This window comes from Carlito syrichta, unplaced genomic scaffold, assembly GCF_000164805.1.
Source record: "Carlito syrichta isolate Samal-C Ts95f unplaced genomic scaffold, Tarsius_syrichta-2.0.1 Scaffold301542, whole genome shotgun sequence".
NCBI classification, from domain to species: domain Eukaryota; kingdom Metazoa; phylum Chordata; class Mammalia; order Primates; family Tarsiidae; genus Carlito; species Carlito syrichta.
Window position 1 is genome coordinate 608,686 of NW_007245638.1, and position 15,384 is coordinate 624,069.

Sequence of the window (15,384 nt, forward strand, 5' to 3'; positions counted from 1 at the left end):
GAACCCACGAGCTTAGGCAATCCACTCACCTCAGCTTCCCAAAGGTGTGGGATTACAGGCTGAGCCACCGAGCCTGGCTGTTAATGTATTTCTTTAACTTGTTGCCACACTGTGATTGCTGGAGTTGCTTTTGGTGTTCCCCAAACTAGTCTTCCCTGGTGGGGGGCAGGCTGTTTGTGCTATATACCTTCCTTACTAGGTCTGTTTTAATATATCCCTTCCCCCAAAGTCCTTTTGGGGGGTAGGGGAGACTGCCTATCAAAAGCAGCATTTTAAAGTATAAATTCGTTTCCAATGTAGAATAATCAGAGTGTCTGATCAACATGTGATAACAAGTATTTCCCCTTAAAAAAGCCATTATGTCAACAAAACCTCCAAATAAACAACACTCAGGTTTAGGGTCTTACAGGTAATAATAATAATAAGTTATTTTGTGCCAAAAATTATTCTAAGAGCTTTGCGTGGATTAACTCATTAAAACTTCATAACAACCACCCTGGGAAATAAATAATAGTGTCCCAATTAGGCTTATGAGGAAACTGAGGCACAGTAAGTTGATACACTTGACAAATATCAAAGCTAGGATTTGAGTCAAAGCAGTTTCAGCCCAGGGTCTGTGCTCTTTACTATGATACTGTCTTTCTACCCCTGTGGGTAAATATGTAGCATCCATTAGAAACGATAGCCAACACAAAAACTTTCAGAATGCTTGACAAAGGAACCATCTCTTCCCCATCCAAAGGTCTGAACCACTCAGGACTTCTGGTTGTTTATTTTCTTTTTAAAGATGTTGTGTGATAGAGGCTTTCAAATCTTCCCTCGGGAGTCCGTTCCCTAGTTTTATTAACCTCAAGGTCACGGGATTCTGCTTATGATCCAAACCAGTGTTTCTCCTACTTTATTTTAAGCCCCTGTTTGCTTTTTATTTGATCCACTATTGAGCTGTTATTAATTCACATGTTTAGGAAAAAAGGGGGGGAACCTTCTGTTCTCTCGTCACTCTGTGGTTTTCTTTTATAATTTAGATACAGCAGACCTTAATAGATCCAAAAATGTCACCCTTCCACTTTACAGATAAGGAAACTGGACCAAGATCACTTACAGGTCTTGTCTTGATGCAGTAGGTAGATAGTCACAGAGCCAACTCTGTGGAGTTGGACAGGTTTACTCACTGTTCATGTCAGTCTTCAGCAATTTTGTAATTTCTCCTGACTGTCGAAACCCTGTGCAATATACAGTAGCTGAATATGGATAAATGTTTTCAGAAGAGTCCATACATTGTGGAGTGGTGAGGGGAGATGGTATCCCAGCCTTGGCCCATCAGGCTGAAGAAGTTTTCATATCTACAGGGTCATCAGAGTGATCAGTGGCTCCGGAAGTTGAAGACTCAAAACAAAATTACTTCAATTCTTTCTGTTTGGTCTTGATTGGTTCGTAAGTTCTTAAGAAGATAGGAGGGTGATAAGATGTGATTTTATGTTTCCTAGCAAGTTCAGAATCCATTTGAAGAAATCACAAATGACCTTTATACAATGAGACTTCAACTAGGTTATTTCCTGCTTAGAGATAAGGAAAATGAAGCTCTAAGTGCCCTATTTACTTGCTTTTCTTGGACAACTACTAGTAACTCTCAGTTTTTCCTTAACTTTGTGGTTGCAAAGGAAACCACCCTTGGAAGCATAAGAGGTGCTGATTGGTTCATTATTATTAAGAAATCCTCTTTCAAAATATGCATTTCTGGAACTTCTATCATTAACGCTCTGGAGGGTGCGGAGGGTGGGAAATGGATATTTTCAACATGAACAATTTCAAATAATGCAGCAGAGATGTATTAATGTCTGAGATAGATGTGGTTGCTCCACGGTTCTTGAACCTCTCTTTTTAACTCAAGGAAGGACCTAACCCAATGTTAGAGCTTCCTGAAATCAAATCTTCATTTTCTACTCAGTTGTTGTATTTATTTTGGCCTGATTTGTCCCAAATGTCAGAGTATATTGGACCTGTTTGTGTCTGGAAATAACATCTCAGTCACATTCGGGGTGGTTGGAAGCATTACATGTACTTATCAGACTCCAGAACTTATTATATTTGATCAGTAATGAGTAATCACAGAAATTTTAGAAAGCATGGTGCCAACATTTCAGATGCTCTGGAGTGGGTTTTTAAAATCTGCATTATTTAAAATCTAAATGTTTCAGCTGTGACTTAAAAAGAAACTTACCGTGAATTAAAATTTATTATTAAAACAAAGAAAAAATCCTGGTGTGTAATTAAACAGAAATACAGAGCCAACCTGTGTATACAAATGTCATTGACTTGGTGTCTATTCCTGTCTTCCAGTGCCCTGGTCATTGAAAAACAGCAGCATAGACAGTGGTGAAGCAGAAGTCGGTCGGCGGGTGACACAAGAAGTCCCACCAGGGGTGTTTTGGAGGTCACAGATTCACATCAGTCAGCCCCAGTTCCTAAAGTTCAACATCTCCCTCGGGAAGGATGCTCTCTTTGGTGTTTATATAAGAAGGGGACTTCCACCATCTCATGCCCAGGTATGACCACGTTTGATGTAACCAAGTGCTTAAATATATATATTATAATAATATATATATTATAATTTTATATATATATGTATACACACACCACTTCACACCCCCCTAGGATGCCTATAATTTGAAGACAAACAATTAAAAATGTTGGCAAGAATGGGGAGAAATTAGAACCCTTGTACATTGCTTGAGAACATAACACGGCACAGCAGCTATGGAAAAGAGTTTGACAGTTTTTCAAAAAGTTGAACATAGAATTACCATATGACCTGGCAATTCTGTTTCTAGGGAATAGAAAATAGAAATATTATTAGAAAATAGAAAATATTATTTTCTTTTAAAAATGTATATACCAATGTTCATTGCAGCATTATTCATACAAGCCCAAAGTGGAAACAATCCAAATGTTCAACAAATGAACAGATAAACAAAATATAATATGTCTATACAATGGAGTATTTTTACATGCTACATCGTGAATAAAATCTGAACATACTATGCTAAGTGAAAGAAGCCAGATACAAGAGGCCAAATATTGCATGATTCCATTGTCTAGAACAGGCAAATCTATAGAGACAGAAGGCAAATGGTTGCCAGGGACTGGGAATTGGGACTGACTGCAGTGGGATTTTTGGGGGAGCGGAGGGTTTGAGTAAATGCTCTGAAATTAGATAGCTGTGATAGTTTCCACAGTATAATGGATACACTAAAACCACTGAATTGTAAAATAGTTAAAATTATGTCATGAATTTTATCTCCAAAAAAATAACATTCCTACCTGATGAAGTCAGCTTTGCTAGACCTAGAAGATAATCTGGATACTTTCTGTTCAGTTGTTCTAGTTATTGAGTTAATTTGTGAAAATATTACTAGGCCACATCTCACTATATATGAAAAGAGTGATGTAACATAAGCCAAAATTCAGCAGCTGTGAATTATTTTAATGAGATTATTCCCAGTGTTGGGAATGAAGAGATTGAATTATATTATGGATCTCATTTTTTCTCTCATCCTTCCTTTAATTTGTCCTGATAGAAGGTTTATTATACAGTTCACATCACTTGGGGCAAACACCTACCTAGCATGATTTTCTTTTCCAATAAGAATTGTATATTCCAAGAAAAACCAAGTAAAGTTTTACTGCTTCATCTCCTCTCAAATCCAGCAAGAACATAAAGTACTTTAGGAAAAAACACCAGTGGTGGAAAAACACACATATATCCAGTTAAAGCTGACTTTAAAATGTGTTGGAAAGGTATTCATCTAGAAAATTCAGTTGGAAGAATTTGAAGTCTTGAAACAATCAGCAAATGCAAGACAGTCAGGCCACCATTTTCTTTGTCTTTTGCTGTGGCAGGCATTGCTAATCAATGACAGCACTTTTCTTTACTGAGCCCAGTGCTCACATACCTCCCACATAACCCTCTAGGTAGCCACTACCAATTAACCAGTGTAGGTTCTCAAGATGAAACTGATTTGCAATCCTGTCTTTACAACCTAAAATGATCAATATAAGGACTAAAGGACTATTTCTTTTTTGAGCAGGGAGGGCTGTGTAGGTTTTATGACCATATACAGCCCACACTATAGAGACCACTACATAATGTGGTAATCAATGAATCCTCCATCCGTCTATCCAGAAAAATATTTATGGCGCTAGGCATATATAGCACCAATCAAGCAGAACTCCTGATACAGAAATCACATCTGCTCTTTCTCATCAAGAGAAAAAGAACCCAGCTGAAAGGAGTTTCTTAGGCATTTCTGCAGCTTCGGCCAGGCCACAGGGTTCTGCTCTGATAAGTTATGCAAATTGTTAGATGATTTCCTTGACCTTCAAGGTCCACTGATTCTACTGTAGCATAATGAAGGGTTAACGGTAGTGACATCTGCTTATTGGCATTATTTGAGTAGGTAAGAACATGGCTTTGGGCACAGTTCAGCACAGCTTTCCTCTCAGTCAGTTGGATGCAAGGAGCTTTGCTAAGGAAATGCTTCCCCACATCATTCCAAAGTGCTGTTATTCCTCTCCCCTTGTTTGCTCTGGGCAACTAGAATCATGGAAAAGCCAACGACCATGGCAAGTCAAGTGAGTAACTCTGTAACTGAGTGACAGTGGACAGCAGGCAGAAGCACACTCTACCCAGTTTCCCTGCTATTCTGACATTCAGGACGCAAGCCCTCCACGACAATGACTTTTCTTCCTTTGTGGCTACCCCACACTGTCCATCTCCTGCCTGGTCTGTGATTGTTCTAGTGATCGTCCTCTCAAAATAGCTCCACTCCGGGGACAGCCCCGTCACACATTTCAAGGGAAGGGAAATGAATAGGCAGGGCCTGATGTGTGCTGAGGTTTCAGTCCAGCTGCCAATTTGAAAGTTCAGTGCATGTTGAAGGGTCAAGTAAGTAAGGCACCGTGCGGGTGCTTAGAAATGCACAAGACAGGTACAATATAGGGACACTGTTTAAAGAAAGAAAGGAAAGGACTCCCTACACATTCCCACATTCATTCGCTGTCATTACATGCATTCATGTCCATTTGACGAGCTACATTTCCTCAAGGAGACAGTGCTTAGCTCTTTGCAGGGATAGGTGACTAACTCACGTCTCGAGCCATTATAGAATTTCTCATTTCTGTGGGTATATCCTATCAAGGAACATAAGTTCTATGGGGATTGGCAATTTAGCCAAGGTGACTCATTTGAGCTGGAAAAGGAGAAAGAAAAAGAGGTGAGGTGGGGGGAGAATATGAAATTCCATTGGCTGTGTTGCATGAAATGGCTGTTTAAATTTTATTGAGTACAATGCTATGACCAAGAGCCTACAAGGCTTAGTCTCCTTGTCCAAGGATATTAAATACAGAGGAGAATCCTTTCTTACCTGCTTAAATTTTCCAAGACTCAGAGTCTGTCCCAGTTGACTTTTTGAAACTAGGTTTTTACAGAGATGCAGAGGCAACATGGCATAGGAGAGAAAGTCCCAATACAGACCCTGCCACACATCAGCAAAGTGATTTTGGGTGGGTCCCTTAAGCTCTCTTAGCTTCAGTTTCCTTTTCCACCTATGCTACCTGCCTCACAATGTTGTTGTAGCTACACAACAACAACCAAGGAAGGAGGGGAAACACTTTGTAAGCTAAATCACAACAGAAAGATATTATATATAAGTGTTTCATCATGCTTAGAGTTTCTGTGTATAGAAACTAGCAAATCCTGTATATAGATAGGCAATTATGCAAATATCGATGTTTTTAAAAAGATGTGTGTAGTTTTTTCTTCTTACTAAAGAATAAATGACATCTCATTGCAGAAAAGTTTTAGAAAAACAAAAGGAGGAAAGTAAAACACTCATAATTTGAAGCAGTCTCCCTTTGCTAAATGTTTATACATTGTTTGGGCTATAACAAAACATAGGCATTGCAGTTAAAAAAGCAAATCTTGGTGATTTAAAAGAACAAAGACTATTTCTTGTTTATGCTACACCATCAATGGTTCTCAGACAGGGGTGATTTTTTCCCCACCCTACTTTCACCCTGGGAACATTTGGCAACACCTGGAGATAGTTTTGGTTGTCACAACTGGGAGGGGGGATCCAGGGATGCTGCTACACACCCCACAGTGCACAGGGCAGCCCCAACAAAGAGTTACCTGGCCCCAAATGTCAGCATTGTGGAGGTTGAGAAACCCCCCTGCACTTCGGTTAATGAGAACTTCGCTCAGAAGCAGTCTCCTTCAACAACACAAACCTGTGGAATTTCTACTAGCAGGAACAAAGAAAGGAGCAGGTGGAGATTGTACACCAACTCCCAAAGACTTCTGCTTGGGAAGTCACACATCTTATGTAGCCACCAAAACCAGTCACATTCCAACTTCAGTAGAGGAGGAAGCAAAGTCTGACAATGCTCCTGGAACAAAGAGCACCAAAAATATCTGTGAAAAGCCCAAATGACTTACACATAAAATGTCATGATGCCTGTTCTAGTGGCCAGTCTTTACCCTTTTCCTGAAAATAAACCCTGAAGGATTTTACTCATATTGTCAAATTACCCTAATGAAAGTTTGTACCAATTACACTCCTATCCACCTGCAGCATATTTACTTGAACCCTTGAATAAAATGGATACTAGCGTTTTTTAACCTTTGTCAGTTTCAGAGGTAGATGTAGTGTTGTGCTTTAAAATGTAGCATTCTTGACATCCTGCATTGCATTTTTAAAGACACAGACAGAGAAAAAAAGTCAATCTAAACTATTCTTAACGAACCAACTCGAATCCTTACAGGGATAGTGTGTGTTCGGCGGATGCCTTGTACATCTTGCCAAGTATCTGAAACCCTTCAAGCTGTGTCAGATTCACTCAATTCTGGTTTTAGAAAGGAAACAGATTAGACTGAAAAGAATAATAATACTCTGACCTGGCTACAGTGCTCAGCATCAGAGAGAATCTCCTAGACTGTTGCTATAAGTCAGAATCTTGGGTGGTTAAGGCAGTGAGCGAGTTTGCTTGACAGTTCATCACTGATTGCTACTGATATGTCAAGCCAAGTAAAATCCTTTGCGAGAACAAGTCAATAATCGGCAAATTAGGTACATGATTAACCTGAGACAACGAGATGCAGTCACCGCTTGGGATCCCTGCTGGGACTTCACCTTCTCGACAATCTTGTTTAGCAAATATTAGAAATGCCTATTTCATCACTCAGACTGATAGAGCCATGAGCCCACTGACTTCCAGAGGTAACTTTGAAGCGTAGGGTGGGTTTTCAGCTTCAGCAAGTTGATTAGAGGGGCGTTCTAGGGATTGAATTGAATGGCGGTAGGATAGGAGCAGATGCTGTCAACCCTGAATGCTTTATGCTACAATGTATCTATAGGATAGGACATTAAATTACCCACACATTAAACTCATTAACCAATAGAAGAGAATTGTTTTAGGGACCACAAGTTGCCCCATGATCATATGTGGGCAGACTGGGTATATGTGAAGCAAGATAAAATGAGCTGAGTGAACATTTCTATTTGTCCTCATCAGCAGAATTCCTCTAATGACATTTTTTTTTTTTAAGTTGGGGTCTCACTGTCACCCAGGCTGGAGTACAGTGGCACAATCCCAGCAGACCGCAGCCTCAAACTCCTGGGCTTAAGCAATCCTTCTGCCTCAGCCTCCCAAATAGCTGGGATTACAGGCACACAGTCGCACCCGGCTAATTTGTTTTTTTAAAGAGAGGAAATCTTGCTATGTTGCCCAGGCTGGACTGTCTGGGTTCAAACAGTCCTCCTGCCTCAGCTTCCCAAAGTGCTGGGATTTCAGGTGTGATTCCCTGTGTCCAGTCATGATACTTTTTAAAAAGCAGATTTATAGATAGCAATTAGTGGTATTAGTTTTTGCCAGCTTGGCTTTATTCCTTTTCATTTCAGATCCTTATTTGAAAATGAACTCTTTGTCCCCTTCTTTCCTGCTCAAGTCAGTAAACCTGCACATGGTTTCCATTAGAGGTGGGACTGACTAGGTTCCTGGGATACTGGGACACCCAGTTGTCCTGAGCACCCTCCCTGTGTTGCCTTGCCACTGTCTCTCCAATCTCCCAGCACCTGTGGACTGGCCAGATAGGCTCTCCTGGGCCTCATCCTTTATGTGGAGCTGAAATGGGAAGGCAATGCCAGGGTTTGGCTGTCAGTTTACACTGCATGTCACATTATGATTTCCAGAAACCCTGATAAGATGTATCATTTCACTTTGGAGGGAGGCATATTTTTATAAGCATGTTTTCCAGATCCTCTTTTTCCCAAAGAGCTTGAGGTAGAGAGAAAGATTGTGTGTAACCAAGAGAAACTTGGCCTTGGTTTAATCTGTATTGGACTGAAAGTACTTTTGGAAAGGACTTTCTTGAGAGAATCCCTTCTGGTAATCTGGTGGCATAGTAACTGGAGCTGACAGTACTACTAAGATTGGCGGGCACCGTCCCCACCTGGGAGCCACGGAGCAAAGCAAGGAGAAATCTCAGGGGATGCTTGAGCCTGACAAGAGAACTGGTATGGTGGTGGGGAGGTGGTACACAGGAAAACACAGTATTTTTCAAGAGGGACAAGACTTGAGTTCATGGAAATCAGAATGAAAAATAGAAACAGAGAAAACAGAAATGACTTTAGAAGGAGCAGCATTAAGGCACATATTTAGATGGAATAGCATCTTAGAGGTGCTGTAATTTAGGCGTTTGCAAATTTTCTTTTTGCCTGTATAGTTGGGGAAGAAAAGAGTCTGCAAATTTTCAAAGTAAAGGACCTTTATCTTCAACTGAAATCTTATGTAGAACCCTTATAAAACAGATAAAAGTGACCGTTTGTGAACATAGTTTAAAGTCCAAATCCACATTACTATGGTAATGCCAATCTGTGTGTGTGTGTGTGTGTGTGTATGTTTATATATATTTATGATATATCACATTATAAAAATATATATTGAGAGAGAGAGTAAACTCATGAGGATGATCACCTCTAGGGACAGGTAAAGAGAATGTTGCTGGGATTAGGTTTTCAAAGTACTTATTTTTATCCATAATTAAGATTAAAGGTAAGGCACTCCCCACCCCCATCTCCAACACACACACACACACACACACACACACACACACACACACACACACGCACAAGACTGGAAATAAATACCACAAAATCTTAACATTGATTCATATGAGTAGTTGAAATATGGGTATTTGTTACCATATACTTCTCTTAATTCTTGTAATCTCTCTCTGTTTAATAAAAGTGAATCTGTGACAAGGTTGAGTCTGTTTTGAGTAAAACAAGCATTGAAGGCATACAGATGATAATTGTCATTTCAATCACTCTCAGGATTCCATTTATTTATATATTTTGTTTGGTTTGCAGTTTTGAGAAAATCATAACAAATCCATATAAGTAGCTGTGAATAGCAACAGTATTTTCTTTCATCATTCCCTTCTAGGCTGTGGGTACTCTTCATTTAAATTGATCCACAAGCTTGGAAGAGGAGGAAGAGGAAATAATTGTTTCAAGGTCAAGTCACTTAAAATACCTAACAACTACACACAGCCCTTGTCATACATATAAAAGTAGAGGAGTTACACCCAAGCTTTGAAATTCTCTTTATTTTAAAAAAAGAAAACCAGGACATCATTATGGGACATGTTCCACATTCATTGGAATTCCACTCCTGGTTTTACCTCCTGACACAAACATGCACCTGTGCTCTACCTGGCGCGTGGCTGAACAGGATTCATTGGTGCAATTGCTCAGACTTTGAGCAGGCACACATCGGCCTGGATTCAAAAAAAACTCAGTACAGATCTTAAAACTTCCTAATAAACAGCAGTTACAAAAGTTCAAATCCACACTCAGAGATGTTAGGAAAAACTTTATTCCAAGATCTTCACAAAAATTAATGGCCTCTAAAATGTTCATGAAAGACCCTCTCAGTAAGGATGCTCTGTAGGAAAGCGAAAGTTGCGATGAGACAACAATATTCATCCGACCACTTATAAATGTGTTCTCCATTCAGTGAGCCTTCTCTCCCCATTAAACATGGGTGTCTATACCCACTCGTAATCATAGCCAGCACTATCTGAGGGCTACAATGTACCAGGGACTAACTGCGCCACATGCATTATCTTGTCTTATCTTCACAATACTCTGTGAGGCTGGTATTATTAGTAGTACTCCCTTTCACAGATGGAAGAGCTGAGACAGAGTTTAGACTACAAAACTGGTATGTGTTGGACATAACAGTCAGCCCTCCTCCTCTGTGGTGCTCAGTCATTTCTAGAAGCATCTAATACGATGTAAACATGATCGTTTATAGAGTCAATGAAAAATGGTGCCAGAAATCTTCTTGAATGTGTCAGAGGAAAACCTGGTAAATGTGGGTCTCGTTGGGGTAGCGACCTTAAACATAGAGGCAGAGAAAATTAACAAAGAAGGTGATAAGATCAACACTTCAAAGAGGGTGATTACCCAATCATAGAAAGAGATCCTGAGAAATTTGATGAAAGCATCCAATATGCTTACAGGAATGTCCTTTTTGATTATGTTGCACAGGTCAAACTAAAGTGATGTTGCATTGTCCTCATATATTGCATCGATTCTCAAATGCACATCATGCTCATCTTTGACATCTCTGAGAACAGCATGAGTTTTGCAATCGATGCAACTGAGATAGAATGAAATGTTTGCTGTCACATTTTTGTGTATGTATGAAAACCCAATGTTTGTTCTAACACCTACAGCATGGTTGCAAATATAACCTGAATTTTCCTAACTATGAGATAAAATAAATTTTTTGTAAGTAGTTTTCTTTTTTCAAGATAAGGTCCGAATCAAATATTTTTCCATTTGTTAAGTATGTTCATTTTAAGTGACCTTTTGTTAATTCCAAATACCCTTAGACAACTAGATCCTACTGTACAAATCAAGTCAGTGTGGGGTTTAATTATAATCCCTAAAACATATAAATACATATTTAGAAAATAAAGTTCAGGCTGGGCTCAGTGGCTCAGTCTGTAATCCCAGCACTTTGGGAGGCCGAGGCAAGTGGATTGTCTGAGCCTGCGGGTTCAAGACCAGCCCAGGCAACTTTGCAAGACCTCACCTCTCAATAAAGCAAAAACTAGCCAGGTGTGGTAGTGCACACCTGTAGTTCCGGCTCCTTGGAAGGCTGAGGCAGAAGGATTGCTGGAACCCAGTAGGTCGATGCTGGGGTGTCTGTGAGTGTGCTACTGCACTCCAGCCTGGGCAATAGAGTGAGACTCCAACTCAAAAAAAGAAAAGAAAGTTTAAATAAGCATTCAGTGGAACATGACTACTGCTGTTCCAGACACAGGAGATCTTGGGAGAAGGATCATGGACACGTCCAGACTTTCTGGCCTTGAACTCCAACCTCCAGCTCTCCTAAGCTGTGTGACCGTGGGCAAATCACTCAGCCTCTCTGTGCCTCATTTACCTCGTCTGTAAGATGGAAATAATATTATGCACTCATAGCAATGTTGTGAGGCATCAATGAGGTCATCTTTATAAAGCACTTACATTCATACTGGTGTAAGCTATTATTATGTTTTTCAGAGCATTCCTGACACAAGCCCCCAAACAAAACAAATTCCAATTGTTTTTTAAAGGTATCTTTTACTTGTGTATTTCTCATTGTAAAGCAATATATGATGATAATGGGGAAAATAGAAAACATTAACATTTTTAGTTTATTCTCTAGACAGTTTTCTGTTCATATATAGTAATAATTTTTACAAATATGGGATCTTACTATTTTTACCCTGAGTATTTACTTAATAATAGGTAGAGAACATCTTTCCAAATCTGAGTATTTTTCCATAAGCTCATTTTAAATGCCTCAAAAATAGTCCATTGTCTTGAATATAAAATTTTCTAACCAAACCCCTTTTTCAATATTATAAATCATTCTACAGTAAACATTTGCAGGTATGTGTTCATATTTTTTTAACAATTTCCTTGTGATAAATTCCTGGAGTGGAATTGCTGGCTCAAAGGATTTACAATACATCAAGATTTTATAACAATAAAAATAACCATGAGAATAGCTCACATTAATTGAGGCTTACTATGAGCCAGGCCAAACTCACAATGTCCCTCTGAGGTAGGGACTTTTATTATTCCCACCTCGGAGACGAGAGAGCAGAGACTCAGAGAGCTGAATTACCTTGCCCAAAGTCACACTGCAGCCTGGTGAGAGGTTCAGGTCATGCTTCCAGAGAAGCCAGCCAGTGCCCATGACTCCATTCCTCTGTAGTGCTTGGGAAGTCATTTTGTGACTGGACACAGTCCCAGTTTGCTACCTCTTCCTGGTGATATACTTGATATATTTTCACAGGCAGCCCACTTGAGACCCTCCTATTGATCTTGGGAGGCCAATGAGCCCATGTGACATTTTTGATAAACCATCGGCTAAAGATAATTAGATAGGAATGTGCGGTAAATAAGAAATCACGTCAGCAAGGCACTGAGAGGTAACACATCTATTCTTCTGGTCTCGTGGTACAGCCTTTGTGCATCTTGGAATAGCCTTGAGATGCTCATCAATTTCACTGACCTTGACCCCAAGGCTCTATGGGGTCAACACGATGCCTCACTTGGTCTTCAGAGCAATACCTTCTACCCCTCTCCTGGGTTGGATCAAAGGCAGCATGATGAGGGCATGACCTTGTCGGGAGATGAAATATACAATCAATCCATTCATGCGCTCAGCAAATATTCACTGGCTGGTCATACAGGGGATACAGAGATGGAAAGCACTGGCTCCTTTAAGGAGAAGGGGACCTGACAAGTTAAGAAATAATGGCAACATCACTGGGGTGGGGGCATGAGATGCAGTGCGGGGCAGATGATAAGAACTGACACTTCACAATCATCCTGGTCTGAGTTTGAGTCTTACCTCTGCTAGGAACTAGCAGCAGTGTTGTGGATGGGTCTCTAGAGTCAGTTTCAGCATCCGGAAAATGAGGACTATACCTCATCAGGCTGTTGTGAGAATAAATGAGATAATGCCTAGCAAATAGTAAGCACCCCATGGAGATCAATCCATCAATCTAACTGGTCTACAACCCTTACGGCTCACTCGCAGGTAGCCTAGCAACAAGGGGGCTCTCCAGGGAGACCTGCAAGGACGCTGGCTGGTACCAAATCGGATGCACAAACTGCACTTGCGCTGGTCATCGAGACACTAACCTAGATTGCAAAGCTCAGGATCTTCCTACTCAGTCAACTGATTCCTGGCTCTTCTCCTCCTTGTATAAATATGAAAGGCGGAAGAGGTTTGGGGTACCTGTCCTCGGGCACAGTCCCCCTGCACCCAGCTGTGTCCAGATGAGAAGGGTGGACAGCATGCATCCTGATAGAACCGTGTTCTCGTCTGTTTCTCAGAGCCACTGTCACATGTCCTTTACATGATTTGTTCTCGTCCCTCACTTAACATATTCAACAAATGTTAGCTATTATTTCCTACTAAAGGGTTGGATACAGGAGGTTTGGGAGCAAAAATGTAGCCACCACCTCTAACCTGGGAGGGGTTTTAGGACAGTTTCCTGGAGGAGAGGCTCCCCAAGGTGAATCTTGGAGGGTGCATTATGCAGGTGGAGAGAAAGACATGAGGAGGAAGAATCTTTCTAAGCAGAACGGCAAATGAAGACACCCTTGTTGTATGGGCTGTGTCGAAGCTTCACATAATGATTGTCTTCTTTTTAGAAACTGCTAGCAATCCCTCACCAACAAGAACACCACTTTCCTTTTAGAACTGGCCAGGGGTGACCCAGCGAGAGGCCACCCCTCTGGAGGTTTAGTGGCTACGTCCCTGTGTTGAGTTGTCACAGATTTGCAGCTGTGGACACAACCCCAGCTAGGAGTACATTAAATTAAAATAAAAAAAAGAGTGCCCAATCACCATAAAACTATGAGTTACCCTTCTACCTGGGAATGCACACCTTTAAGTACTTCGCGAAAGTCTTGTTGAATATAGGAGATTAGGACTTTTTGGTTTCCAGTCGTTTCTCCCCATTCTCAGAAATTTCATGCGATTAACATTCCCTGAGAGGAGACACTGTCTTTAGGTAGATACATCCCTCTGTAATGCATCACCTTGTATTCAGCCAACATTTACTGAGCACCTACTATGTGCCGTGTGTCAAGAGGCTGCAGCATAGGACAAAGCAGAGCTGCCCCTGCCCTTGTGTGGCAAATGGACACCAGTATTGATGCCACTTCAAGAATCTCCAGGGAATTCATTTGTCTACCTGGAAATGCATGATCCTTGCCTTTCCCTGGCCTGGACTGGCCTGGCCTTGTTCCTGTTTCTTTTGGGACGTCCAAACTGAAACAGCTCTGAGAAGGAAAGTTGCTGGGTTGTGCCATGTGGGAGCATATCCTTTAGCGGTGACACTTTATTTTTTTCTAGTCATTTATCATTCCCCCTCCCATATCAGAGACATTCCAAAGATCCTCCTCTGGAACCTAAAAAAAACACAATTTTAGACTTGATCTATGGGTGGGGGGGTAGAATCTTGGCAGATCCCATAATCTGCTTATCTTCAACCAACAAACCACCAAAGCCTCTGCCAAACCCAGAGGGCCCTCACAGGAACCAGGCTTAGTAAACACACCAGGCAAGAAGCTTTCTTTCCTATTATGACAAAAAGGCTCTGGTCTCATCCTTTCTGTCTATATAACCCTCCATTGTTGCCCCCATCCCACAAAGGGGAAAATCTTACGTCGCTCTAGACTGTGAGCTCTAGAAGGGTAGCGACTGTTGGGTTCCCTACCATGTCTCCAGTACTGATAGCTGTGGCCAGTAAATGGCTGGTGAAGGTCAGTCTCCAGGACTATGTCCCTCTGTGACCCGATTAACCAGCAATCTCCTCCTCGCTCGCTGGACTCCACCATGTTGGCCCACTCGCTCCCCCTCAGCCATGCCAAGCTCCTTCTGCCTACGAACGGTTTGCACTGTGCACCTTCTCTTTCTAGAAAAATCCCCCAGATAGTAGAGTGGCTCCTCCCTTATTTGTTCAGGCTTCTGCCCAAACTTCATCCCCTCAGTAAGTCCCTTTTTGATGAGTGAATCTAAACAGGATACTCTTTCTGCTTCATTTTTCTTAAATCCACTTTATTTAGGTATAATATTTAAACTAGCCAATGCACACATTTTGAAAGTACCTTCTTAGATTTCTAAAATTTGAAAACTAGGCCAAGTGTGGTGGCTCACATGTGTAATCCCAGCACTTTGGGAGGCAGAGGAAGGAGGATCACTTGAGTCCTGGAGTTCAAGACTAGCCTGGGCAATACAGTGAGACCT

At 41.0% G+C, this 15,384-nt stretch overlaps 1 protein-coding gene across 2 annotated transcripts in view; it reads left to right on the forward strand.

The window, feature by feature from the left end:
- TENM2 (teneurin transmembrane protein 2) overlaps positions 1-15,384 on the forward strand; it is a 517,874-nt gene that overhangs the window by 306,083 nt on the left and 196,407 nt on the right. For both annotated transcript variants that reach the window (XM_021710791.1, XM_021710790.1), the window contains one exon: positions 2,341-2,546. In XM_021710791.1, coding sequence (XP_021566466.1) covers positions 2,341-2,546 — 206 coding nt within the window. The remainder of the gene's footprint in view (positions 1-2,340; positions 2,547-15,384) is intronic.